This window comes from Abrus precatorius, unplaced genomic scaffold (assembly GCF_003935025.1).
Source record: "Abrus precatorius isolate BTA unplaced genomic scaffold, Abrus_2018 Scaffold11, whole genome shotgun sequence".
In the NCBI taxonomy this organism is placed as follows: Eukaryota; Viridiplantae; Streptophyta; class Magnoliopsida; order Fabales; family Fabaceae; genus Abrus; species Abrus precatorius.
In genome coordinates this window covers 26560579-26585760 of record NW_020874303.1, presented here as the reverse complement: position 1 = coordinate 26585760, position 25182 = coordinate 26560579, and the positions used below count along the sequence as shown (strand labels likewise).

Here is a 25182-nt window from a genome sequence, read left to right as displayed (position 1 = left end):
ACACTTAATCTTGTTTAACGTTATTTACTGTTGTTTAAAGAGAATACATTTTTTTTTTTAAAGTGTATCGAGATTGAGACTATTTTGGATTGCTATAAACATAATTATCATATTTTTTAAGTTATATTCTTATGCACTGCTTGGTTAAAAAAATGAAAGATTTTAAAAGAGAAAAATAAAGAAAAGGGAATAAAGTGATTTTAATGAAAAGGAAGAGACATATTATGTAGTTTACAATAAAGAAGGAGAGAAAGAAACAAACTAATTTATTATTTAATAGTAAACAGTAAAAAAATTAAGGCAAATTTATCTAATTAGTATAAAAAAAATTCTCCCTTTTAAGTCTTTACAATTTTGAAGGAGAGCTAAAATTTAAGTAAGGAGACAGTTTACTCCCCGTTTCTCTTTTTTCAAAATTTAAACTAAACATAAAAATAATTTAATTTTGATGAAATAAGTACAGTAATTTCTGTGTCGAATCTTCGTTGATATATAATTTAACGAAAGTTTGATTCAGCGCAATTTATTTATTTGCTTTATAAGGTACGCAATGAATTTTGTACAGATTCCAAACATATCATAAACGATAAATGCCACCTATGATCAATGGTGTGGCAGTGGGTCCTTACTCACTAAACGACGGCAACCACAAAATAAATCCCTCACCCACATTGAAATCAAACCACGCGTGTTGCAATTGGACCATGATTCTGGAGTGTGCAAAGTTGTTGTGCACAAACCAAAAACAATGACCCAAAAACAAAATAAAAACAGAGAAGTAGTGGAGAATGAAAATGAGAAGAGAAGGGGGACAAAAAAAAATTTGCACTTCACATCACACGCACTAGCATGTCATTTATTGACCTGTAATGTTCTTCTTAGCCCCTTCATACTCTTTCTTATCTGTCCCCACTTTTGTCCCTTTTATTCATTTTCGTTCACTAACATCATGTTATTGTTATGATTATTATGAGTACATATATTATATACTAGGCTTTTAACGTAAGAAACTGAAGACCCTTTTTTAATTTAAGCTTGCTTTACTTTACCATGACCGATTACGCCGTCGTGATCCTTGCGTCATTTTCTCTTCCACAAATTTCAAGTTTGTTTCTTTTCTTTAATTGATCCATTTCTACTGGTTATGCTCTTCACACCACACTTTGGGTTGTTTTTTCTTTTCATATAAAAGACGCCCTCAGTGGGTACTCTATTTTTTCTTCCTTCCTTCCTTCCTTCTTTGCCTTCTCATTATTCATTCCTGCCTTTTGCTTTTACCCTTTTATTCTTTTTTATTTATTTTTCTTTTGGAATTAAGAAGAAGCAAAAATTTAGGAAAATATGTTGTTGGGTTGGTAGAGTGACGGGGAAAAGGAGGGTCTTTGCTTCCCTCTGCTATGGCTCCAGCTTGCAAGCTTTCTGGGTTTCGTCGAGAAGGAGGTCACTGGTATTCCCTCTCTGGAAATTTCTTATTTTGAAGATTTTTTTAACTACGTTTTGGTTGGTTTCTTTTGCTGTCGAAATCATGAGAAAATGACGTGTTCTGTTCACCTGACTACTGGGTGGAGTCCAAGTCAGACATGCATTTCTGTTGTTTTAAAAAGAGATTTTTGATGTGATTTTTCATCTCTTTTTTTTGTTGTTGTTGTTGTTGTTTTGGTAGGTTCTGCAATGCTGGACTACCTAGTGATATCATTGTTTCCATTGAGGGTGTCAATTTCCATCTTCATAAGGTACACAATTGTTCTCTTCTCTCCACTAGTCTATAGACGGATAGATGAATTAGTTGATGAGTTTATTTATTTTTTTAATGGTTCTGGTTTATCCGACTGCCCCTTACGGTTTTCTTTGAAATTCGATCCAACCCAATTAATGTGATTTATGGCTTATGCTTTTACTTTTAGTTTGTTCTATCTCTAATGTTTATGTACAGCAACTAAGCATCCCTCTTTAAATACAGGGAGTTGGATTAGGCTCACTAGAGATACCACCTGTTGCAAAGATCGCACCTTTCACAATAATTTTTATTTACGTATTGAAATTGCCAGTTTATCTATAAATATTTTTCTATGCTGAAACCCACTTGTATGGTTCTAAAGTTGTGGTGGTGTTTTTTTTTAAGGCTATAATCTTGAAATTTCTTCAGCTTAAGCTAAGACAGGACAGGGACAAGTCTCTCTTAAATTCTTAATGATGGATTGTATTTCAGCTAATTTGGTACTTAAAGATGATGGTTATGAATTTTTTTTTTCTTTTAATTTATTGGATGTAGTTCAGGGTAGCTCCCTTGGTGATGAAACTAAATATCTAGTTTTCAAACATGTTTGATTCACATGATTTGCTGTTTTCAAAGTTATGCTGCTAGATGAGGTCTATCACGTGGTGAACACTTGTTTCTATTTTGTCTATTAGTTTTCTAGGTCTCCCATCAGAATTAAAAGGAAAAAAGTTTAGAATTTGAGATGATTCTGTAAGTCAGTTTGGACTTCATGCATAATATGATGAACTAGGAGCATTTCTGTAAATATAAGGCTTGATTTTATCATATTCATACTGCTATCTCTTTGATGCAAAAAATTACTAGTGTGCTGTTGCATTGAAGTTTGAGTTAGATATGTCATGGAACTGCAGTTCCCTCTTGTATCAAAATGTGGCAAAATTGCTAGAGCAAATGAAGAGTCCAAGAATACATTTAAGAAGACTCTGACAATGGTGCTGGAAGAATTTCCTGGTGGTTCTGATACATTCTTAACTGTGGCCAAATTCTGTTATGGGTTTCGTGTGGAACTGACAGCCAGAAATGTCGTATTGGTCCACTGTGCTGCAGAATTCCTTGAAATGACAGATGAATTTGGAGAAGGTAACTTGTTGTCAAAATCAGAGAGCTTTTTCCATAAAAATATACTGCGCAACTGGAAAGATTGTATTTTGGCTCTTCACAGTTCCGAGCCTGTTCTACCAAACGCTGAAAAGCTTCATTTAGTGGGCAAGTGTTTGAATGCTCTATCTATGATGGTTTGTACGGACCCAAGCTTATTTGGATGGCCCATGATGATGTATGGGAGTTTTCAGAGCCCTGGTGGAAGCATTCTTTGGAATGGTATAAATACTGGTGCCAGAATTCGTAGCTCAGAATCTGATTGGTGGTTCGAAGATATCTCATATCTCAGCGTGAGTTTGTTTGAGAGGCTTATTAAGACAATGCAAGCAAGAGGTATAAGACCTGAAAACCTGGCAGGTGCTATAATGTACTATTCTAGAAAACACTTGCCAGGTCTGGGTCGATGGCAGGGTGGACAAGGTGGCAAGACCAGAACAGTTGCAAGTTTCAGCTTGACGCCTGCCACAGTTGATCAGAGGGTTCTATTGGAAAGCATGGAGAAACTTCTTCCCGAAAAGAAGGGGAAATCTTATTGTCGTTTCCTGCTGGGACTTCTTCGCGTGGCTTTGATATTGAATGTCAGTCAAACTTGCCAGGATTCTTTAGAGAGGAGAATAGGGATGCAATTGGAACTTGCAACTTTGGATAGTCTTCTGATTCCTACATATTCAGATTCTGATGCATTATATAACACTGACTGTATTGAACAGATTGTCCATTATTTTATATCTACAGAATCAACTTTAACTGTCTTTTCTCCTTCATCACATGATATACAAGCATCCCCATCATCTGAATCGTTAAGGAAAGTTGCAAAGTTGATAGATAGCTATATTGCAGAAATTGCTTCAGATGTCAATTTAAAACCGGGAAAGATACGCAGACTTGCAGAGGCGCTTCCGGAGTCATCAAGATTATTGCACGATGGGCTTTACAGGGCACTGGACGTATATTTCAAGGTTTGATTTTTCTGAGCTAAATTTTACATAAAAGGCTTGTTTGGGTCATGGATTTTTAGTTTGACGACTGTTTATGGTATTCTGCAGGCTCATCCTTGGCTCTCCGATAAAGAAAAGGAAGAACTATGCAACATCATTGACTATCAGAAACTCTCAATCCATGCTTGTGCCCATGCATCCCAAAATGACAGGCTACCCCTCAGAGTAGTTCTTCAAGTGCTGTTCTTTGAACAACTGCATTTGAGAACAGCATTAGCCGGGTGTCTCAATGCATTGGATGGCGAAATCGCTCCTGCTGCTCCTGTTCCTATTACCGCCACAGGCGATACAGCAGGCGAAATTGTACAAAGGGATGGATGGGTGACTGTTGTGCGCGAAAATCAGGTTTTAAAGGTGGATATGGATAGGATGAGTTCTAGAGTTGGAGAACTTGAAGAAGAGTTCAGTAAAATAAAGCAAGAAATGAGAAGTGTGAGCAAATCTCACAGTTCCCGTAGTTCTCCTCGCTTGGTTGCCCGGAAAATTGGGTGTAAGCTCGTTCCACGACCTTCAGATGCTCAACCAGAATCCCTTAACCGCACTGGATCAACGCCAAGAGCATCAGTTGAACGGGCACGCCGTTCCCACAAGTCCTGACACACACACAGTTTTCTTGAGTACCAAGAAACCTGAGTTCCTCTTTATTTTATTTATGCAATACATAGCAGTGTTGTGTGTTTTAAAATTTTTTGTACGGGGGAAAGGGAAGGAAAATGTTTCTTAATCCATTATGCTTTTTAATTTCACTAGTCTGCATATCTGAACATTTTCCATTTCTTTCCCTCGTGTAAGGTTGGTTGTACATTCATATAGGCAATTTCACAAATTGTCCTATTGATCTTCGGAAATAGCTTATGTATTTATCCATATAGAATTATTCTTCATTTTAAGATATTGAAAGTAGATTTTACTTAGTTCCCATTTGTGAAGGACATTATTGTCATCAAAGAAAGAATCATGCAAGACCCTCCTACCGAAGATGCAAAGCTGATGCAAGCTTGGAAAGCTCACAAACGAATGTAATTGACAATGAATTTGATACTAGCATTGTTTCTTGTATAGATGTCAAATATTGCGTAGTTGTGACTCTAGTGTAATTTCTTAATAATTGACAAAAACAAATGTAGTATGCTCGTGTTGAAATTTGTACGGCTTTTCCCGCTCTGTCATGATACGTGTATGTTTATTTGACGTAATTTAAATTAAGATAATAAAAAAAATTGAACAATTGAACGCGTATTTAATTGTTATTTGTTTTATTGGAATTAAAGGAAAAGTTACGATGAATACTTCACTAAATACATCATTTCACGTCACCCACTAGAAATTATATATAATATGTTTGAAAGGAACTCATATTTAATATATTTAATTATTTACTTACAACTGTAAGAGGGTTCCTTGAAATCATAAACTGTCCGTAGTTGTTACCAGAAATGGGTTCACATACGATATGCGTGAAGAGTCATATTTATACTGCTACTGCTGCTTATCTTGTCTGTATATGAAAATGAAAGTTAAGAACGCAGACTAATGGTTAGTCTTTAAAACTATAACAATTTCTCAACTTAATCTTTAAATGTTATAAAAAATGTTTTTCTAAAACTTTTATAATTATCAATTATCTACTCATAAATTAGCATCACTAGTCAATTTGGGTTTTGACATTACAAAATCAATAAATTTTAGGCTTCATTGTTATATAATAAAGTTAAATTGATTTTGAAATAATTAGTTTTGGACTATTGAATGTAATTGGAATACAAACCAGCTCTAATTCTTTTCAATTTACTTTCAAAATATCACATCCAAATACAAAAATCAAATCCACCAAAATCAATTCTTCTACATTTTAAACCAAAAGAACTCTAAGTTCCTAATGCTAGAGACTAATTTGACTAGTATACAATAAAGTAAGGGACTAAATTAACTAATATACTATAAATGACAAAATTATAGATTAAATTGACGAATCCTTAACATTTCTAACTAAAGTTACTAATTAAAAGATATTGTAACTTCATACTTTTTATGGCTAAATTTATTATAATTTTAAAGACTAAAAATAATTATAATTTCAAAAACTATATAGGTGATTTACTCTAAAAATGTGAGGATATTTTTTTCATTCCAAGATCAGGTCAATCATTAACTTTAATAAATATTTGAATCCTTATCAATACGGCGTGGAATTATTGACTTCTAAACTAAGAGCTTAAAATAAAGTGCATATAAATCTTTAATAGGAAGAATTGTAGCCAACAACGTCGCTTTGGCCGAGTGGTTAAGGCGTGTGCCTGCTAAGTACATGGGGTTTCCCCGCGAGAGTTCGAATCTCTCAGGCGACGTTTCTTTTTCATTTTTGTTTCAAATTTAATTATTTGGAATTTTTTTGTCACCTTTCATCTTTGACTCCTGAATCTTAGCGCTAAGTTCACGATCTAAGGCCTTTCTGTTTCCAACTTCTCACAGTAACTTTTAACTCACACACACATTTAGGTGCTTTGTTACCTTTGGCGGCACCAACATGCCAAGCTTCAGCATCTCCAACAACGCCGCCACATGGACACCCCCTCAATTCAACAACTTCCACTCTCTCAACACCACACCCTTCATCACTCTCAACTATTCCCTCCCCAAAACGCCCTCTTTCAGGATCCACTGTATCCCCTCTGAACCCCTCGCCCCTTCCGAACAACCCACATGCGATCAACCCGTTTTTGACGGCGGTGGAGGTGACGCCGGCGATGGCAGTGGTGGAGCCGGTGACGGGGACGGAGGAGGAGGAGGAGGAGATGAAGAGTTCGGACCCTTGTTGAAGTTCGAAGCCGTTATGAAAGAAGCAGAAGCTCGTGGTGTCAAGTTGCCTTCGGATATGGTAGAAGCTGCGAAGACCACCGGCATTCGTGAAATGTTTCTTCTTCGTTACTTGGAATTACAAGTGGGTTCTCTCTAAAGTTTAGATTTTTGGGTTCAAAGTTCAATTTTTTTTCCTTCCCTGCTTGTGCTCAATTTTGCTTTTTTTTATTTTAATTTATTTTTATAATTTGATCGCAGGGTTCGGCTTGGCCACTGTCTTTTCTGATGCAGCATTGTTCTATGCTGAGAAACCGAATGCTAGCGGACCCTTCTTTTCTTTTTAAAGTTGGAACTGAGGTTTGTTTGAACTGTTGTATTGGTGTCACAATATGGTTATGGTTGTTATGATGTGAACTTGTTCGAGTGTTGTTTAGGTTCTTGTTGGTTTAGATGTGTTAACATGTTGTTGTGGCACGTGCAGATTGTTATAGATTCTTGTTGCGCGACGTTTGCTGAAGTTCAGAAGAGAGGGAAGGACTTTTGGGCTGAGTTTGAGTTGTATGCTGCTGATCTGCTGGTTGGAGTGGTTGTTGACATTGCTTTGGTCGGTTTGTTAGCACCCTATGCTCGAATTGGAAAGCCTTCTTTGTCAAAAGGTTTGCTTGGACGCATTCAACATGCTTGTGCTGCTCTTCCTAGCAGGTTAGTGTTTGGAAAGAGGTGGAAAGAAATGTTGTGAATTCAATAGTGTTATCCTGATAACTTAGAGTGGGTGGTTTAGCATATAAAAAATGTCTGATGTTTATGATTTTTTAATTTAAAGCATCTAGGCTGAATTCTTTTTATGTTCAATATCACCAATTTTTATTTATATTTGGTGTAGCGAATTGTTTATTCTGTGAAGTTGTATATGGAGGCTGGCGCGAATTAGCAATTCAATTCTTAAATTGAGATTCCTGGTATTATAGTAATTGTGACGAATAGTACTTCAGGGAATCCCTAGGAATAGTTATTTTCCCTTTCTAGAGAAATTTTTTGTTGACTTCAAATTGATTATGAACTGCTCCATACTTTTCAGAGATCTAGCTGAATATGAAATTATTGATATGATAATAAATTACAACTTGAATGCAGTGTTTTTGAAGCTGAAAGGCCAGGATGCAAATTCTCTGTGAAGCAGCGTATTGCCACGTACTTCTACAAGGTAACTTGAAATGATTATTAACTATTTAACTTATGACAGAATATAGGTTGTATATAAAATCCCGTGATTATAGAATCAAACTTTGACTACATGTGATGATGTGCCATCTTGGTTTGATTTTTCAGTTTAACATGGTTTCTGATAGTTTATTCTTGTGAATACTTGACATTCTGTGTTCAGGGTGCGTTGTATGGATCAGTTGGCTTTGGATGTGGTATTATTGGCCAAGGAATTGCAAATATGATCATGAACGCCAAAAGGTATGTCCACCAGGATGGCTTCTGTTGTATAATTTTGTTACAGATGTCTAATTTGTTGGCTGCATTATTTTATCATAAATGCTTGCATTTTTTGTTTTATATAAGTATAGAAAGGAAATATACAAAAGCATTTTCTTCTATCAGGGGTGTCATTTTTGCTCTTGTAAATTCTTAAAGGCATTTTTGTTTATTTATAACAGGAGCATTAGGAAATCTGAAGATGACATACCTGTGCCTCCTCTTCTGCAAAGTGCTGCTCTTTGGGGTACTCTTGTCCCGTTATTCAAAATTTCTATCTCCAGTCTTTTATGCTTTATTTTATTCAGTTTCTTGAGTCAGCTGTGCTGTATTAAGGGACAGAAAATATATATAAGCCAATAATTTTAATTTCAGAAAAAAGACATTTATCTAATGTTGTTTCCACTATCTTTTTTTTTTAATAAAAAAGAGCTGTTTCTATTACTTTCAAAAAAGTATTTATATATTGCTTGGCTTGCTGGCAAGATGGGACATAAGATTTAGCACCATCTTTTGTTATTTACTTAGTAGACCAAAGGAATATAAACCACAGTTCGTTTGAGCTTAATTATTGGCTTGTTGCGTTAACTTCAAATTGGTATGCTAGATTATTTGTGCCAGGATGATGCTATAGGATTATTACCATGTACTTAAATTTACTTTATTGGTTTTCCCTCCTTTTTATCAGGTTTCTTCCTTGCTGTGTCCTCCAACACTCGTTATCAAATTATTAATGGACTTGAACAACTTGTTGAAGCATCTCCTGTGGCAAAGAAGGTCCCACTTGTTGCAATGGCATTCACTGTTGGTGTGCGATTTGGTAACAACATATATGGTGGCATGCAGTTCGTAGACTGGGCCAAATTGAGTGGCGTACAATGAGTGTTTCCCTTGTCTACACTTTCCTATTTCCCCTTTTCTAAAGTTCTATCAAAGTTGGCTAGCTATTTCTTTGTCCTTGTGGAAGGTTCTCAATTCACCCATCATTTTTCATCTTTTGGGCGTTCAGTGGTCATTCTAATAGGACCATACCCCTCCACTCCTTAGTTTGTTCTTAGTTTTGTTAGATATGTTGAAGAGGAAATCTTCATATAACTATAAATGATCTTATAAATTAACAAATTCTTCATATAACGAAGAGAGATGTTAATTGGGCATTCCTTTAAAAATATGTTAATTGCACATTTATATGATATTTATGAATTCGAGAAATATAAATAATATATTTCTTTGATAATTTTTATTATTGAATAAATTTTATGCAGAGTTCATTAAATTACTCCTTTTCAATATGATTCCTTAAAATTCACTTGAATTGTTGAGCTTTTATGATTGAAAATTCACGTAATCAATTTTATTTTATATTATTTAGTTAGTGGGAACTACGTATGTAATGAAAGTCTGTGAATTAGCAGAGGACATGGTAATTTTAAAGATCATAGGTTGCCATGACATGGATTTTTATAAATAAAAAAAATGAGAGAACTGCATCATGGTATGTATCGTATGACACTGCTTTTAGGCAAATGCACTTGTCATTGGTGCTCATTTGTATCCACTTTAATAATATAAATTAAGCAGCAATTGCTCACTGTATACTATTTAAAAACACGTGACGGAAAGAGTAAGAACCTTCGAGGAGCAGCCCCTATATGTTAGCAGAGAAAATTCAATTAACAAAAAAAGACGTAGAAGGGCCAATCTAGCTGTGACAATGCTGTGAAGCTTGACAGCTGGCAGCTGGTAACTAAGAATCCAATAATTAGTACATATTTAAATACACGTTAAAATGTTATATATCACATTCATTTTATTCTAATGTAATTTTGTAAAATAAAAATGTGATATTCAATTATTTTTAAGTTATTTTATCTTTGAACTCATATTTGAAATGAAGTAATAAATTGTAGTTTTTGTATTTAGTTAAAACAATATTAAATTTTATTATAAACATTATTTGTAATTCTAAACATAAATTATATATATATATATATATATATATATATATATTATCTAGACCACATATATATTTTATTAGAGACCTTCTTCCTCTGAGCATGTATCGGAGGACAAATTATCTTTGAATTAAATAAGATTTTTATTGGTTGTGAAAATTTCCTTCTTTTTTAAACATTTAATAAAATTTCATTCATTAAGACTTTAATTTAATATTATAGATTAAGCTGAAATAATTTTTCATGTGTTGATCCATGTGTTTGGTGATTAAAATTTAAACTTATTTTTAAATAAAATTAAATTAATTCAAATTAAAATTTATAAATACTCAGTTAAACATATTTAATTTAGTTTAAAAGAATGTAACATTTAATTCTAATATATGTAAAATTATCATACATATAAGCAAATTAACTTCAATCTTGATAGATGTTTAGGATGAATTGTTTAAAAAATAATAATAAATTTTTCTAACAGTTCTTTTAAAGAAAATAACAGCAAATAAGCAAATTTTTAAAATAAATTAAACTAGTCGTGCACTTAAAATATATGATTTTTTCCGGCTGTAAACCTAAAACCCTCAATTATTGTATTCAAGGTAGTGCTTGGTCCTCAAAAATAATAGAACAAAATATTTTGTTCCTTTTTTCTCTTTGGATCCAATCCTTTTTAGTGGAACTATAATGTACCATTTTATTACTTAATATTCGGATTTGTTCTTTAAGATATACCAAACATAGAATAGAATTCACAGATTTTGTTATGTCTCGTTCAAACACATTTACCAAAATTTTCCCAAGTAAATTTGTAATTTAAGTAAAAAAAAAAAAGAATTTGATTTTATTCCAATGATGTAGTATTATATTATTTAATATTTTCTATATTTCATAAAAATACTAGCACAATAAAAACTCATTAAATAGGGAAAAGTATTAGGTTAAAAGACATAAGTAAAAAGGATTTCATCATGTACTAGCTCGAATAGAGATCCAGTTAGACGACACTCGATGAATGTTGTGGAGCTGTGACATGATACCCTCCCAAATGCACATGGTTCCAAATTCAAACGTAGAGCAGAGAAGGAAGTATATGACTCCGACCCCTCCGACCCCTCCGACAGACCCTTGACTTGAACACCAAAGACAAAAGAGAGAGAAAAGATAAATAATATAGGTGGAATAAAAGGACAACAATGGGCAAAAACTGAAACTGGTTTTTTACCCAACAAAATATTAGTTGGAAATTTAAATTTAAAGTATATTACTATTTTTAAATATTTTTTAACTAATATTCTAATGTTGTTATTAGCATTTGTTATAAAAATATCATAAATACTAATATTATTTCATCATAATATATAATACACTCTTAACATAATTTATAATATAATTGTTTTATTTTTGAATTAATACCTTTCCAGCACTTTTAGTAGGAGCCATTATTTAATCATGAATTTATGTTAAAAGTCCATGGGAAAGAAAAGTCATAGGTGGGGAAAAGAAAAAAAAGAAAAGAAAAGAAAAACTGAAAATGCAGTGTTGGAATTGGTAAATGGAATGGAAAATAAAAGGTAGTTCCAGCAGTGTGCGAGGGCTTTTTCAATTTTGGTCACTCCAACTTCTCTCTCTCTCTCTCTCTCACCTCGCGAACTGTTTCTCGCTCTAGATCAACCGTAGCACAACTGAGTTCCTCTCATTCATTTCCGTTCGATCGTGTTTCTGTAATTCGGAGCTGAAGATCACCAACCATTCGAATTTCGCGTTGGATCCAAATTATCAATTGAGTCGAGTTTGGGGATCTGAAGAGAAGAGAGCGATCTGTGAGCTCTATAAGCGATGGCCATGTCGGGGATGCGAGGACTCTCCGTATTTATAAGCGATATTCGCAATTGCCAGAACAAGGAACAAGAGAGGCTTCGCGTTGACAAGGAACTCGGTAACATACGCACACGCTTCAAAAACGAGAAGGTTCGCTTAGGGTTTCTCTCTGTCACTTCGTGTTTCCCTTACCGATTCTAGTGTTCGAATTTGATTTAAGCTCTGTTGGTTGTTTGTCGTCGAAACCTAGAAAATTGAAATTTATAGATCACGGACCTGTTGATAGTATCGGGATTGATGCCTAAAATTGATATAGGAGAGTTAGGTTTTGAATATTGAAATGAGTAGGACTCGAACGGATTTGTGATATGCAGTGGCTTACTGGTAGGAGAAAAACAAAGGCTCTCATGATAACTTGTATATTGTCGAGCATGTGGAAGACGCAGCAATAAGCTGAAATTCTAGGGGTTATAGAGTGTATTGTGTGGTTAGGTATCCGTTCTTGGTTAGTTTGGCTGCAATATTGAAGTTAACATTAAATGGCAGCAGTTATCAATTGATTTAATAGCTCGTGTGTACATTTTAATATAATTGTTTGTGATTGTTTGACTGTACTAGAAGGCTATTGCTTCTTTGTTTCAACCGATTTAGTAGATTCAATACATTGTAAGTAACATAATTTCTTCTGAATTTGCTTCCAGTGGTCATACTGTTACTGTGGCAAAGAATGCATTGGAAGCTATACCATGATACATAAAAATAATTTCCCCTGGAGAAATATTTCTGACGAAATGAGTTCAAATATATTAAAATTTCTTCAATATTACGTTTTGTGTTCCGATCACAAACATTATGTGTTTTATAACCTCTACATCTGTATATATCTTTCTTTGAGTCAAATTGAGTTTCGTTCTGACCTAGAAGACAGCCTTGCCTTGCATTCAGATGGGTAAAATTTGCAAGTTTACGTAATCAATCAATAAAGTGGAAAAGTCTGGATTTGTTCCCACAAAAGATCATAACCAATTACCAACTAGTCTTAGGCTTAGTTTTATTTGGAAGAAATTTAAATACGAAAGAGCTAGAATGAAAATGCAAAAAGCATCATGATATTAAGTTAGGAAGTAAGCATGCAATAATGAAGACACCAGGGATCCAATTTCATTTGATTTTTCCAATTAGTATTTAATATTCACCATAACTAATATAGGAGATTCCCTAGATTAACTAATATTCAATTCTTTGGTTCATTGGTCCTCTTAAGTTTCTAAAATCTAATTAATTCCTTAACTTTAGTTATAATAATAAAGACATTATTGATTTATACTCTCAATGACTAGGGATGGCATGGGTTATACCCATTAAGTACCTGCAAAAAATACCCGTAATGGGTCGGGTAAATACTCAATAGGTTTGGGTTTGAGTTTTAGTAAATACCGTCAAAATTTGATGGGTATGGGTATTGTCACTATAGTACTTATACACATTTACCCACACTAATATATATAAACTAAATATATATAAACACATTTATCATAGGTATGTGTATATTTAAAACTAAAGTTTTAGATAAATGATATTGTTATAATTTTGTACACATATTTTGATATTCTATTATTATATTTGACTGTTAGGCTTTAACTGATCTCTTTCAAAAGTTCTTTTTTCTTAATCATTTCCTGTTATTGTGGTTTATTAATTTTCCATTTATGCCTGCAAATAGAAAATATTTGCTTGTCTATTACTCATCTTCGATTGCTGCTTACTGTTAATCAAAGCAATTTCAACGCCTTAGGAATGCCTGTATTTAATTTTTTTAAACTTTTGTTCTCTCTTTAGGCTCTGACTCCCTATGAGAAAAAGAAGTATGTTTGGAAAATGCTTTACATATATATGCTTGGCTATGATGTGGATTTTGGACACATGGAAGCTGTTTCTCTTATATCTGCCCCAAAGTATCCAGAAAAACAGGTATTTTCTTTTCCTTTTATGACATCATTTATAATGATTTGTTGCTCTCTCTCTTTTTGTGTGTCTCAATTCTTGTGAAATGTTGTTTCAGTTCATTTACATGTTTACCTCACTGAGAAAGTATCTGAACTATAAAGAAGGAATCTAATATTGCCATAAATGACTGCAGGTTGGGTACATTGTAACATCAAGTTTGCTTAATGAAAATCATGACTTTCTCAGGTTGGCTATAAATACCGTGCGCAATGACATTATTGGTCGCAATGAAACCTTCCAGTGCCTAGCATTGACTATGGTATGGTAATGGGAAAAACTGCCATCTTTACCAGGCTTGCTTTTCATGTTAATCATTTAACAATTATATATATTATTGTCTTTCTCTTCGTATCTTATTGTACTAACAAGATGTCCTAGAAAAAAATTTCTTGTTTGTGGATGATTTGCTCTTTTTATATTTTACTATCCTCTGCTGATGCATGTGCCATGGAAAAGCTTTTACTTGGCACTATAGACTTGTAATGAATATATAATTTATAAACTGACAAAATATCCACATTGAATGGTTCTTTAATTTTTTTCCTTTGCCATTATAGTTCCAACTTATGTTTGTTAAAGAGTTTCACAACAAATATATTTTCTAAAATTCTTGCGTCAAGAGTTTCCAGATGCTGATATGGGCATTCAGTAAATTTGCAAAAGTTGATTGGTCTTGATACTCTGTTTCTTTCCATTGAAATTATATCTTTGCTGGTGGAAAATTGTCGTGATTTGGGAAAACTCATGCTAGTGCTGATTTAAACAGATGAAATACAGGTATACTTTATATACTTACAATTAACTCCCCCTCGTCACTCTAGGTAGTCCAAGATGCTAGACTCTAGTAAGTTTTCCATATCTGTAGGCAGGAAGCGCTTCACACTTCACTGAACAATGGTGTTAATATTAGGAAAAGGAGAAAACAGTTAACAGTAAAATATTTGATTATTTTGCATTACTTTCCCATATAAATTAACTAATCAGGCAAAACATTCATAGTAGAATAATGGGAAAAAGCCTGGTTGTTCTTTCTCAATAAGGTTCTAAGAGCAGTGACTAACCTAAACTGGAAAATGGAAATGTTTGCCTATGGTGCGATAGGTGTGTGCCCTAACCAGAAAGAGGCCTTGACCCCTTTTGATACCGTGCTTCAACCAACAAGAGGCAAAATTTCTCTCAGAATATTGCATAAATTCATTTATTTTCCAAATTTATCATCTAGCCTTGCCATATAAGCTGGAGTATTCATTTGAGTATCTTTAGTGGATTGGGTTCTCTTGATTCTTTTCTTTTTTGCTGATATCATTTTTTTTTTCTGTATATTTGTAGCACTTAATTTTTCAACCTTTGAGTTACTGCCACCATACGATGTCTTCTATCTTGTAGGTTGGAAATATTGGTGGGAGAGAATTTGCTGAGTCATTAGCACCTGATGTACAGAAGTTGCTGGTAAGAAATCATTGCATTATCATTAAATAACTGCCTTGAATTGAAAATGTTGATGTAACTGCATTTCGTTATCTAGATATCTAGCAGCTGCAGACCACTTGTGAGAAAAAAGGCTGCATTATGTTTGCTGCGCCTGTACAGGAAAAATCCTGATGTTGTCAATGTAGATGGATGGTAAATGTGATTGTAATTTTGCTGGTATTCATTCTTTTTTTTTTTGCTTTCCTTGAAATGCACCTTATTAGTCCCTTTTTACCTTAATTTTAAGGGCGGATCGGATGGCACAACTTTTGGATGAGCGAGACCTTGGTGTTTTGACATCTTCTATGAGTCTTCTTGTTGCGTTAGTATCAAACAACCATGAGGCATATTGGAGTTGCCTTCCTAAGTGTGTTAAAATTTTAGAGCGGCTTGCTAGGAACCAGGATATCCCACAAGAATACACTTACTATGGTATCCCATCTCCCTGGCTTCAGGTTTGTGAAATTTTCTTTTCATCAAATTTTTTTCTCCATTGGCTTTTGTTTAAAGAAGAAACAGCTTGCTGTTATTGAGAACTAAGAGTATTGATATCTTATCCAGCAAGTTAAGCTTTGTTTGTTTTTATGATTTTGTGCTTCAAACAGGTGAAAACAATGAGGGCTCTTCAATATTTTCCTACCATTGAAGATCCTAATACCAGAAGGTCATTGTTTGAGGTTTGTAACATCTCATTGACACATTCACAAGTTTAATTTAGTCAATGAATTTTAGTTAGCCTTGATTAATTGTTTCAGGTGTTACAAAGGATACTGATGGGAACTGATGTTGTGAAAAATGTGAACAAAAATAATGCGTCCCATGCTGTTCTTTTTGAAGCCCTTGCTCTGGTATGTTCATTGCACTACATTACATTGAAAATGACAACATTTTCTTTGTTCTTTACAATGCTCGGTGTAGATGACAGTGACACGTATGTGTAAATGCTAATACATTGATTATGAATTTGTTGGTCAAACTAGTTGAAACCCTAGCTGAGTCGGCCCCAACTTTTAACATTGAAATTTAGCATGTCTTTGTCTTCGTGGTTCTTTAATATATATTTGTATGTAAGTTGATTCATCTCATTATTTATTCAAAAGATTTACATTTGCATACGTAGCTGCTTAGGTGTATGCGGCTATGGAGCTATCCATATACATTACCATGTGACTTAAAATAATGTATGTGAAACAGTCCTCTGTAACATTATGCCCTCATAAAAGCATCCATTGTCTTTGTCAATAATCACACACCAAACTTCAGAGACAGATGAAATGTCATTCATTTGTATTTTCCATATTTTACTTGGCTGTCTTTGTATCTATCTATACTTCTGCATGCACAACCTTGTAGGGATGTTTACACTTTACAGTATGCATTTGATTGGTTCTATAGCGTGTCCTTAGTTACTGCTACAGTGCTATCGATCTATGGATGATTCTTCAAAGAGATTTGTGCATGGAATTTGGTGGCTATATGTTATTCCCTCCCCATCCCCTCCCGATTTACTTACAAGCGGAACAGGTTTTATTTCTCACAACGAGATGTTTTGGTTATGTTCTCTATTCTGATTGCTCTAATCAGGTGATGCATCTTGATGCTGAAAAAGAGATGATGTCCCAATGTGTGGCTCTTCTTGGAAAATTTATTGCTGTCCGTGAACCGAACATTCGATATCTTGGCTTGGTAAGTTGGGGAGCACATTTGATTAATCTGTATTTCTCTTTTCCCATTATTTTCTTCATTTTTCTTTCGTTTGAAGGGAAGCACAAGGATTGCATGCCCAAATATTCTGCAGTAGATCTCATTGTATCAGTTTGTAAGACTTGGTGGTGGTGGCTATCATAATGCAATGTCCCAGTTCATAACATATGTGCTATTATGATGCAGGAAAATATGACTAGAATGTTGATGGTTACTGATGTACAAGATATTATAAAAAGACACCAAGCTCAGATTATTACCTCATTGAAGGATCCTGACATCAGGTTATGAGTTACACTATATGTTGAAATCATTGATCCTGTATATATCATCACTTAATTATTTGCATGCTGAACCCTCCCTGGACCTATTGGTAACGCATATATGTGTATAAGCTTGTGGTTATTATGAAGGATAAGGTGCCCTTTCATTGATTCGTTCTCTGCACACTCCCACTGCCCCTTTGCTAAAATTTAAGTCAAGTGAAGAGCAAAGATGGACAGAAGTCAATGTTATTTGAGGATCTTGCTTTTTATTTTATGTTATCCTGTATTGTTAGTAAATAGTAAGGAGGTTGTAAATTATTATTTTAATAAAATGCAATTTAAAAAATAAAATTGATATTGTTTTCTAAACTGGCTTTTCTCTGAAAATTTTAGTGTGAAAATGCAAACATGATACAGAGCTATTTCCTTTGTTCTCAATCTCAATTAGTATTTCTCTCTACATTGATTTATATGCAGTATTCGGAGGCGTGCTCTAGATTTGCTTTATGGCATGTGTGATGTTTCAAATGCCAAGGATATAGTTGAAGAACTACTGCAGGTATGGAGCTAGGTCCAGACTAGTTCATGCAGTTTGGAAATCTCATTGTAAACCTTATCCCCTTCCCATTCACAACATCTTTGAACAATAGACAAAAGAAAGAAAATGAACCAGCTATTACCAGTGAACACAAAATGATTAGTCTGCAATTCCAAATTCCCAATTGTTTTGCAGTATCTCAGCACAGCCGAGTTTGCAATGCGTGAAGAATTGTCACTTAAAGCAGCTATTCTAGCTGAGAAGTTTGCACCAGATCTTTCATGGTAATGCAATAGAGCCTACTAAAAAAATACAAGAATGATTTTGTTACTGTAGCAGATAATCTCATCATGGGGTATTCTCTTATTATGTAACCAGAGACAGATCCAACGGGAGCAAGTTTGGGTCCTAGCCCCCCTCTCAAAATATTTTATAAAATCTATATGTATAAAATTTATTTGTAAAAATTTATGTAGTTAGATAATTTAATACTATAATTTGGTATATCTATAATATTAGTAGATAATTAAGAGTTTTAAGAATATTGACCTTGAAGGAAACCAGTTATATTTATTTTGGTAATATATGTCTTAAAAAAAAATTAATCTCTAACAGTTAACTAAAGATATCTTCAATATATACTAAAGAATTTAACTATATGTATTGAAGTCTATTTGTTTTTGGCCCCTCTCTCTTGCTTGGTTTCCGGATCTCTCCTTATATAAGTGCTGAACTGATCATAAAGGTAACCATACTATTTAGCCTCTTATGATTTCTTTTATAAAAGTAACAAAAGAAAGTATACTATATAGATCCTGACTCATAATACTAGTAAATCAGGGAGGACTTTGTCTACTTTAAGTAGATAAATAAACAGAATAACTTGTGCCAAACCTTGCGGAACACCCCCCCCCCCCCCCCCCCAAAAAAAAAAAAAAAAAACAAGTTCAAGTGCAAAATTACAGAAGTTCCCTTAGGCCGGAGGTCTTGAGAACATTTTATTTTCTTTGCCTCTTCTCAGACACGTCATTCTTTCTTATTCTTTCGCATCTCAGTTGAGTAATTTTAAGAGTGGTTTCACTATCATATATATGATGGATTTTTAATCCAAAATGAAAAAATTTGTATAATTGAAAAGATTTGTTTATTTACTTAATTTGTGTTTTGAACTTTTGTCTTTTCATCTTTTATTGTAGCTTGTTTTCTTTTAAATTTTACTTTCAGATGGCCTATTCTGAATTTTTGCACCTGTCCATTTTGTCATGAAAGTTCTCCCTGAAAAAGAAAAACAATACAACTATAAATTCAAAATTACAGTCAGCCTGTCTAATGTCAAAATTAGAATCTTTTATGGCAAAAATATGCAATTGATTTAAAATTTAGTGGGGACAGATTAGAGGAACTACTAATTTGCATCCTTTAGGAACATGACAAATGAAAACATCTTTTTCTGAACATTTTCTGCAACTGTGAAGGATTGCAAGATTTTATTTATAGAAATTTTGTTCAGTATTTGTGGAATAGAGTCAATAGACCAATATAGATGCATTTCTGTCTAAAAAGTTCCCTACCTATCTTGACAGAACTTATTGTTGACATTAATGCACACACATTCGTACTTACATTGATATCATGCCATCCCTTTTTTACAGGTATGTTGACGTGATTCTTCAATTAATTGACAAGGCCGGAGATTTTGTAAGTGACGACATCTGGTTTCGGGTGGTCCAGTTTGTCACGAACAATGAAGACCTACAGGTATGTTTGAATCTTGTAGTCACCATGTTAGTTCTTATTTGACACATCATTCACAGGGCATGTTATGTCTTTAATCAGCCTTATGCTGCTGCAAAAGCTCGAGAGTATCTTGACAAACCTGCCATACACGAGACAATGGTTAAGGTTTGTGCTTTTACTACCATTTTTTAATTGTCTGGTGGCTGCTAGTTTGTGTAGATAATATTTATCTCTTAATGTGTGTTAGGTGTCTGTTAGTATTAGATAACTGTAAGCATTTGTTAGTGACTTTTAGGAAGGAAGTTAGCTAGTCTGTTGGGTTGGGACAGTTAGTGAGGGAGTTTGATTGTTAGTGGGGCTTGGATAATTAGATGGATTAAGGGACGTTACTTGTAAACAAGAAGAGGGGTTGAGAGAAAAATTGTTTCGTCTTTTGTGAGAAAATTGGGACCTTTGGGAAGTGTTGTGTGTGGTCTATTCTGTAAATTGGAGAGTTCTTCCCTAATCTTTCTAATAAAGATACTAGGGCTTTATCAATGAGCCACTCACATATGATGGTTTCTAAACTGTAAAATGTGTGAGAAATATTTGATCATATTTGAGAAAAACAGTCAGATCTTTATTTAGCTGTCCATTTAAGTTGAACTATCGTAATATCTTATGAAGTATGAGGAATGTCAATAAAGTATTTCTTTCTTTTAATTTATGATGTTAGTTTTTACTTTATATTTATTCATTTACAAAATCAGTTACTAAGTAATTTATATCTTGATCTAGATAGTCACTTTGAAATTGTAAATGTTGGTTTAAGTTCTGTTTCTCATCTGAATACACTTCAACAGGTCAGTGCATACATACTTGGAGAGTTTGGCCACCTTCTAGCTAGACGACCTGGGTGCAGTCCAAAGGAAATATTTAACATTATACATGAGAAGCTCCCTACTGTATCGTAAGGGGAATCACACCCTACCTCTCATTTATTCATTGTTGGAATCCAATTATCCTAGATACCATATCAGACTTCCTTTGTTTTCAGGACTTCTACTATTTCTATTCTTTTGTCAACATATGCTAAAATTCTGATGCACAGTCAACCACCAGATCCTGAATTACAGAATCAGATATGGACAATATTTAAGAAGTGAGATTTACCTCTGCAATGTTCAATTTTATTTTATTTCTATTATGTATTGTTTCTATGGCATGGCATAGGTTGTTAACCTATTTGCTCATATTTTTAGATATGAAAGCTCAATTGAAGTTGAAATACAGCAAAGAGCTGTTGAATATTTTGCATTGAGTAGAAAAGGTGCAGCCCTAATGAATATATTGGCTGAAATGCCTAAATTCCCTGAACGACAGGTATTTTTTGCAATATTGGTTTACAGACTTGTTTGAAGTTGGTTTGATCACTTGTGTAATCAATAGCACATGGATTCATACTCTTTTTTCAAATTTAGTCTGCATTGATTAAAAAAGCTGAAGATACTGAAGTTGATACTGCGGAACAAAGTGCCATAAAGTTGCGAGCTCAGCAGCAATCTCAAACATCAAATGCTTTGGTTGTAACAGACCAAAGTCATACTAATGGAACCCCACCTGTTGGCCAACTTAGTCCTGTAAAGATGCCCAGCATGAGCAGTAATGTGGTCAGTTGCTCCCTTCACTTAACATGTTTTTTACAGTATCTACAATGTGATCCCTTTCAACTGTAAAATGGCTCCTCCTATTACTTCTTAGTTTGACACCTACTTTTCTTAACAGGATGATAATTCAGAAGATGAAAGAGTACCCCAGGAAAATGGAACTTTTAGTAAAGTAGATTCTCAGCCTCCCCCGGCAGATCTCCTTGGTGATCTCTTGGGTTCATTGGCTATTGAAGGCCCTCCCAGTACCAGTGTCCACCCTCAGCCAAGCTCAAATTTGGAATTGGAAGGAACTGTAGTTGATGCCACAGCCATTGTACCTGCAGGAGAACAGGCCAATTCTGTGGAGGTACTTGTGTTGAAGTCTTTTGCTTAACCTGATATTCTAACCAAACAAATTTTATTTTTTAAGATTATCTTATATACATCTTATGTTTTCCTTCAGACATAGTTATGATTGATTTGATGGGGAACCACATTGTGCCCCAAGACTTTCTTCAATGAAATACAAATTTATGATAGATAACATAACTCGTCACTATTTTACTAGACTCCATTCTCCATTGTTCAATATTAGAAGGATATTGCTACAAAATAATTTGTGGGCAATGGAATTCTAACTTGTGCCTTTTGTTTGTGCAGCCAATTGGAAATATTGCTGAAAGATTTCATGCTTTGTGTTTGAAGGATAGTGGTGTCCTATATGAGGATCCTTATATTCAGGTATTTTTGTCAATTTTATTCAAATGTTCAGTAGTGTTTGTTTTAATTTGGTCATGTATATTTACAGTTTAAACTTGTGTTCTTAGTATTTTTTTTTTATTTTATATATTTGTACAGATTGGCATTAAAGCAGAATGGAGAGCTCATCATGGGCATCTTGTTCTTTTCTTGGGAAACAAGAATACTTCTCCTCTTGTCTCTGTTCAAGCTTTAATATTGCCTCCCACACATTTGAAAATGGAACTCTCTCTAGTACCAGAAACTATACCTCCCCGAGCACAAGTGAGAATACATTGTTATGGCATATGGTCCATTCAACCCAAAAAAACTAGTTAATCTCAAAACTAGTGAGAACCAATCCAAATCTGATGAAAATCGGTTAAATTTTAATTTTTCAAAAAAAATCATTATTTTGTCAAATTTTTTTTTTTTTAAATTTGAACTAATTAAAAGTCCAATGACAAGTTATAAAGATCCATATACATGGATTGTTATCATTTATCCTTTTTAGTATTGATTTTTTTATCGTACATACTATATATGGTCATTTCATATTAATTTAAATTTAATGTCTTAATATAATATACAATATTAAAAAATTATAATTAGTTATCCACGATTGAATTGTGAAACAGCATCTTTACCAGTCCAGTTCTTAAAACATGGGTTGTTTGTTGCTTTCAAATATTGTTAACTTTCTTTCCAATTCCCTTCTTTTGATTTCATAGGTGCAATGCCCACTTGAGATCATTAATCTCCATCCAAGCAGGGATGTCGCTGTTCTTGACTTCTACTACAAGTTTGGTAACAATATGGTACTTTAATTTAAACTTATTTTTAACATTTCTTCTTTGAAAAATCCATTCTTTCCCCTATGGCTGAACTCCATATAGTGTTGATTGAGCATGTTCTTCCAAGGCTAGTCAAAAGAAAATGCAGGTTGGCCACTTTATGTTGCATTTAGTTGCATAAACACAAATTACCAAAGGAAACAACTAAAAATAAGAGTTTTAAATTTAATGTTAAATTTTTTGGATAATATGTTCTTGGATCATGGATTTGAAGAAAAGAAAGAAAAGGAGCCAAAGGCTCTTAAAATTTTGCCAAACTCTACTAAAATATATCTCAACAAGACAAGCATAGCATTTGGAGTCTGGATCATGCCTAGTTTTCTTTAAAATTTATTTGGTCGGGACATACTTGACCAAAGTTTTGATTTAGTTCAAATTTTAATTGTTAGAAAATTTGTTCTATTAGTTTCTCATTATTAAAGAAAGAGAAAACCCTCAATTTGGTGAAGTGACATGCATCATAAAATTTAGTTTTCAAATTGGTCCTTCAGAGATTCTTATGTCACCAATTTAGTCCCTTAGAAATTCTTTTTATCATTTTTCAACCCTCCAGAATGATGATTTAGATGGCATGTTACGTGGTGATTGGTGACAATTTAAATTATGAACTAATTTGGTGACAAGTATTTTGAAAGACTAATATGATAACACGTGTACCTTTGGAGAACTGAATTGAAGGTTCTTTCTTAAAGAAATTGAAATATTGCATACAGATCATAATAATAAGAGCTTCAATTTCAGAGGTAAAGTTTGGTAAAATTTGATTTTGGGTTTGTTGCTCTTTGACATCCAGCTATCATAAACCTATAATTAAGGTATGTTTTACTGTGTTGCCTTGTAGGTCAATGTCAAACTTCGCCTACCAGCCGTCCTAAATAAATTTCTTCAGCCTATAACTATATCTGCTGAAGAGTTTTTCCCTCAGTGGAGATCACTTCCCGGACCACCTTTGAAGCTTCAAGAAGTGGTATGTATTCTACATTATGTGCATGGTGAAGTTTGGATATTTGCTTATGGTTATTCTGTGGCAATAATTGCTTTGCTAGCTTGTTATTCTGGTCATGTAGTCATAAATTCATCTTTCCTGTTGGTTTTTCAGGTTAGAGGCGTTAGACCACTTCCACTGATTGAAATGGCCAACTTATTCAATAGTTACCATTTGACAGTTTGCCCAGGCCTTGTATGATATCGAAGTCCTCTTTTTACTTTTTTTGTTTTTTTCCCCGACAATTAACATCTAATTTATATATAACTTGTTTCTGCTATCTATCTGCTCTAGGATCCCAATCCAAACAACCTTGTTGCGAGTACAACATTTTATTCAGAAAGTACAAGAGCAATGCTCTGTTTAGTAAGTATATACGTCAAACTACATATCTAGCATTGCAATTGGTGGTCCCGTATAGTCATGATTTATTAAATAATTTGGACAGAGGTGGTTGTTTTAACATTTTTTGTGAATTATGTGCAGATAAGAATTGAAACAGACCCGGCAGACAGAACCCAGATGCGAATGACAGTTGCTTCAGGGGACCCAACACTAACATTTGAGTATGTGATCTACTTTTCCATTTACAGGAAGCCATCAATGGATTCTAGAGGTTTTTACAGATCATTCTGATATTGGTTTGCAGGGTGAAGGAGTTCATCAAGGACCAATTAGTCAGCATCCCCACAGCAACCCGTATACCAATACAAGCAGCTACAACACCACCAGTGGCGCAACCAGCAGGTACTCCCACAGCATTGACGGATCCTGGGGCAATGCTGGCTGCTCTTTTATGACAATATTATAAAGGTGTTCATTAGTCATTACACACTTGTAAGCCTGATCTACGCAGCCTAACCCATGTTTCCCTCAAAAGCTAGTGAGGTGGATAAATTAAATCATGATGCAAGGGCTGGCGGAGTTAAGGGTGAGCTTTTTACCAGCTGAGTGTTTGAGCAGGGATTTCTGGGTTGGTAGGCATTTTTGAGATTCTTTCTGCACAAAGCGATTGTCCTTTAAGCGAGATTTTATCATTTGGGCGAGGGTTTTCAGTTTTCTCATATTTTTCACCTTCCCCAGTTTCACTGGTTTGTTTGTGGTGGACCTGATAATAGCATGTAAGATATTGCCTTCGATAGAACCAATTGTAAGTTTGAAATTGTTGTTCTGAAATTATAGTTACAATAACAGCTTGTGGAGTAACGAGTATACGTATTTTTGCTATCCAATGCTTTAGGGTTCAAAGGGATATTTATAGCTGTTTCTTAAAATTGTAGTATTGTTTTTAAATTTCTTAAATTGCATACAAAATTATTTAA

The 25182-nt window shown here is 34.0% G+C and overlaps 3 protein-coding genes and 1 non-coding gene across 7 annotated transcripts; all 4 read left to right on the top strand.

Annotated features, from left to right (window-relative positions):
• Positions 1 to 794: 794 nt before the first annotated feature.
• On the top strand, positions 795 to 5046 carry LOC113855056 (BTB/POZ domain-containing protein At3g44820-like). Of its 2 annotated transcripts, XM_027486506.1 has the most exons (5): positions 795 to 866; positions 1360 to 1447; positions 1664 to 1733; positions 2585 to 3840; positions 3928 to 5046. In XM_027486506.1, the coding sequence occupies exons 4-5, from the start codon at positions 2620 to 2622 to the stop codon at positions 4474 to 4476; spliced, it is 1770 nt and encodes a 589-aa protein (XP_027342307.1). In that variant the 5' UTR covers positions 795 to 866; positions 1360 to 1447; positions 1664 to 1733; positions 2585 to 2619; the 3' UTR covers positions 4477 to 5046. The 2 variants fall into 2 exon arrangements, with proteins under 2 accessions (XP_027342307.1, XP_027342306.1); XM_027486505.1 differs by lacking the exon at positions 795 to 866 and having other exon boundaries at positions 895 to 1447; positions 2632 to 3840; positions 3928 to 5022.
• Positions 5047 to 6145: 1099 nt separating this feature from the next.
• On the top strand, positions 6146 to 6227 carry TRNAS-GCU. The gene has a single exon. It is a non-coding gene; the product is annotated as a tRNA-Ser (tRNA).
• On the top strand, positions 6227 to 9392 carry LOC113855443 (protein RETICULATA-RELATED 1, chloroplastic). Its single transcript, XM_027487086.1, has 7 exons — positions 6227 to 6820; positions 6937 to 7035; positions 7160 to 7380; positions 7813 to 7882; positions 8063 to 8142; positions 8343 to 8407; positions 8849 to 9392. The coding sequence occupies exons 1-7, from the start codon at positions 6407 to 6409 to the stop codon at positions 9040 to 9042; spliced, it is 1143 nt and encodes a 380-aa protein (XP_027342887.1). The 5' UTR covers positions 6227 to 6406; the 3' UTR covers positions 9043 to 9392.
• A 2196-nt stretch (positions 9393 to 11588) lies between these two features.
• Positions 11589 to 25090, top strand: LOC113856173 (AP-2 complex subunit alpha-1-like). 3 transcript variants are annotated; one of them, XM_027487889.1, is made up of 27 exons: positions 11589 to 12083; positions 13773 to 13904; positions 14074 to 14199; positions 15327 to 15389; positions 15466 to 15563; positions 15658 to 15865; positions 16016 to 16087; positions 16166 to 16258; positions 16995 to 17096; positions 17301 to 17398; positions 17858 to 17939; positions 18114 to 18202; positions 19571 to 19676; positions 19755 to 19820; positions 20498 to 20604; positions 20692 to 20796; positions 20897 to 21017; positions 21116 to 21304; positions 21420 to 21650; positions 21944 to 22024; positions 22142 to 22306; positions 22753 to 22839; positions 23717 to 23842; positions 23975 to 24055; positions 24155 to 24226; positions 24347 to 24426; positions 24510 to 25090. In XM_027487889.1, the coding sequence occupies exons 1-27, from the start codon at positions 11952 to 11954 to the stop codon at positions 24658 to 24660; spliced, it is 3063 nt and encodes a 1020-aa protein (XP_027343690.1). In that variant the 5' UTR covers positions 11589 to 11951; the 3' UTR covers positions 24661 to 25090. The 3 variants fall into 3 exon arrangements, 2 of the variants coding, with proteins under 2 accessions (XP_027343690.1, XP_027343691.1); XM_027487890.1 differs by having other exon boundaries at positions 11615 to 12083; positions 21116 to 21301; positions 24510 to 25084; XR_003502872.1 differs by lacking the exons at positions 24155 to 24226; positions 24347 to 24426; positions 24510 to 25090 and having other exon boundaries at positions 11615 to 12083; positions 22753 to 22828; positions 23975 to 24053.
• Positions 25091 to 25182: the final 92 nt, after the last annotated feature.

Bases quoted from the DNA above. Each gene is read 5' to 3' on its own strand.
- LOC113855056 (XM_027486505.1), top strand. From the start codon at position 1,398: ATGGCTCCAGCTTGCAAGCTTTCTGGGTTTCGTCGAGAAGGAGGTCAC. The intron at 1,734-2,631 runs GTACACAATTGT...ATGGAACTGCAG, and splicing joins TCAATTTCCATCTTCATAAG to TTCCCTCTTGTATCAAAATG. The intron at 3,841-3,927 runs GTTTGATTTTTC...GGTATTCTGCAG, and splicing joins CACTGGACGTATATTTCAAG to GCTCATCCTTGGCTCTCCGA.
- LOC113855443 (XM_027487086.1), top strand. From the start codon at position 6,407: ATGCCAAGCTTCAGCATCTCCAACAACGCCGCCACATGGACACCCCCT. The intron at 7,036-7,159 runs GTTTGTTTGAAC...TGGCACGTGCAG, and splicing joins TTTTTAAAGTTGGAACTGAG to ATTGTTATAGATTCTTGTTG. The intron at 7,381-7,812 runs GTTAGTGTTTGG...ACTTGAATGCAG, and splicing joins TGTGCTGCTCTTCCTAGCAG to TGTTTTTGAAGCTGAAAGGC.
- LOC113856173 (XM_027487889.1), top strand. From the start codon at position 11,952: ATGGCCATGTCGGGGATGCGAGGACTCTCCGTATTTATAAGCGATATT. The intron at 13,905-14,073 runs GTATTTTCTTTT...AAATGACTGCAG, and splicing joins CAAAGTATCCAGAAAAACAG to GTTGGGTACATTGTAACATC. The intron at 14,200-15,326 runs GTATGGTAATGG...TCTATCTTGTAG, and splicing joins AGTGCCTAGCATTGACTATG to GTTGGAAATATTGGTGGGAG.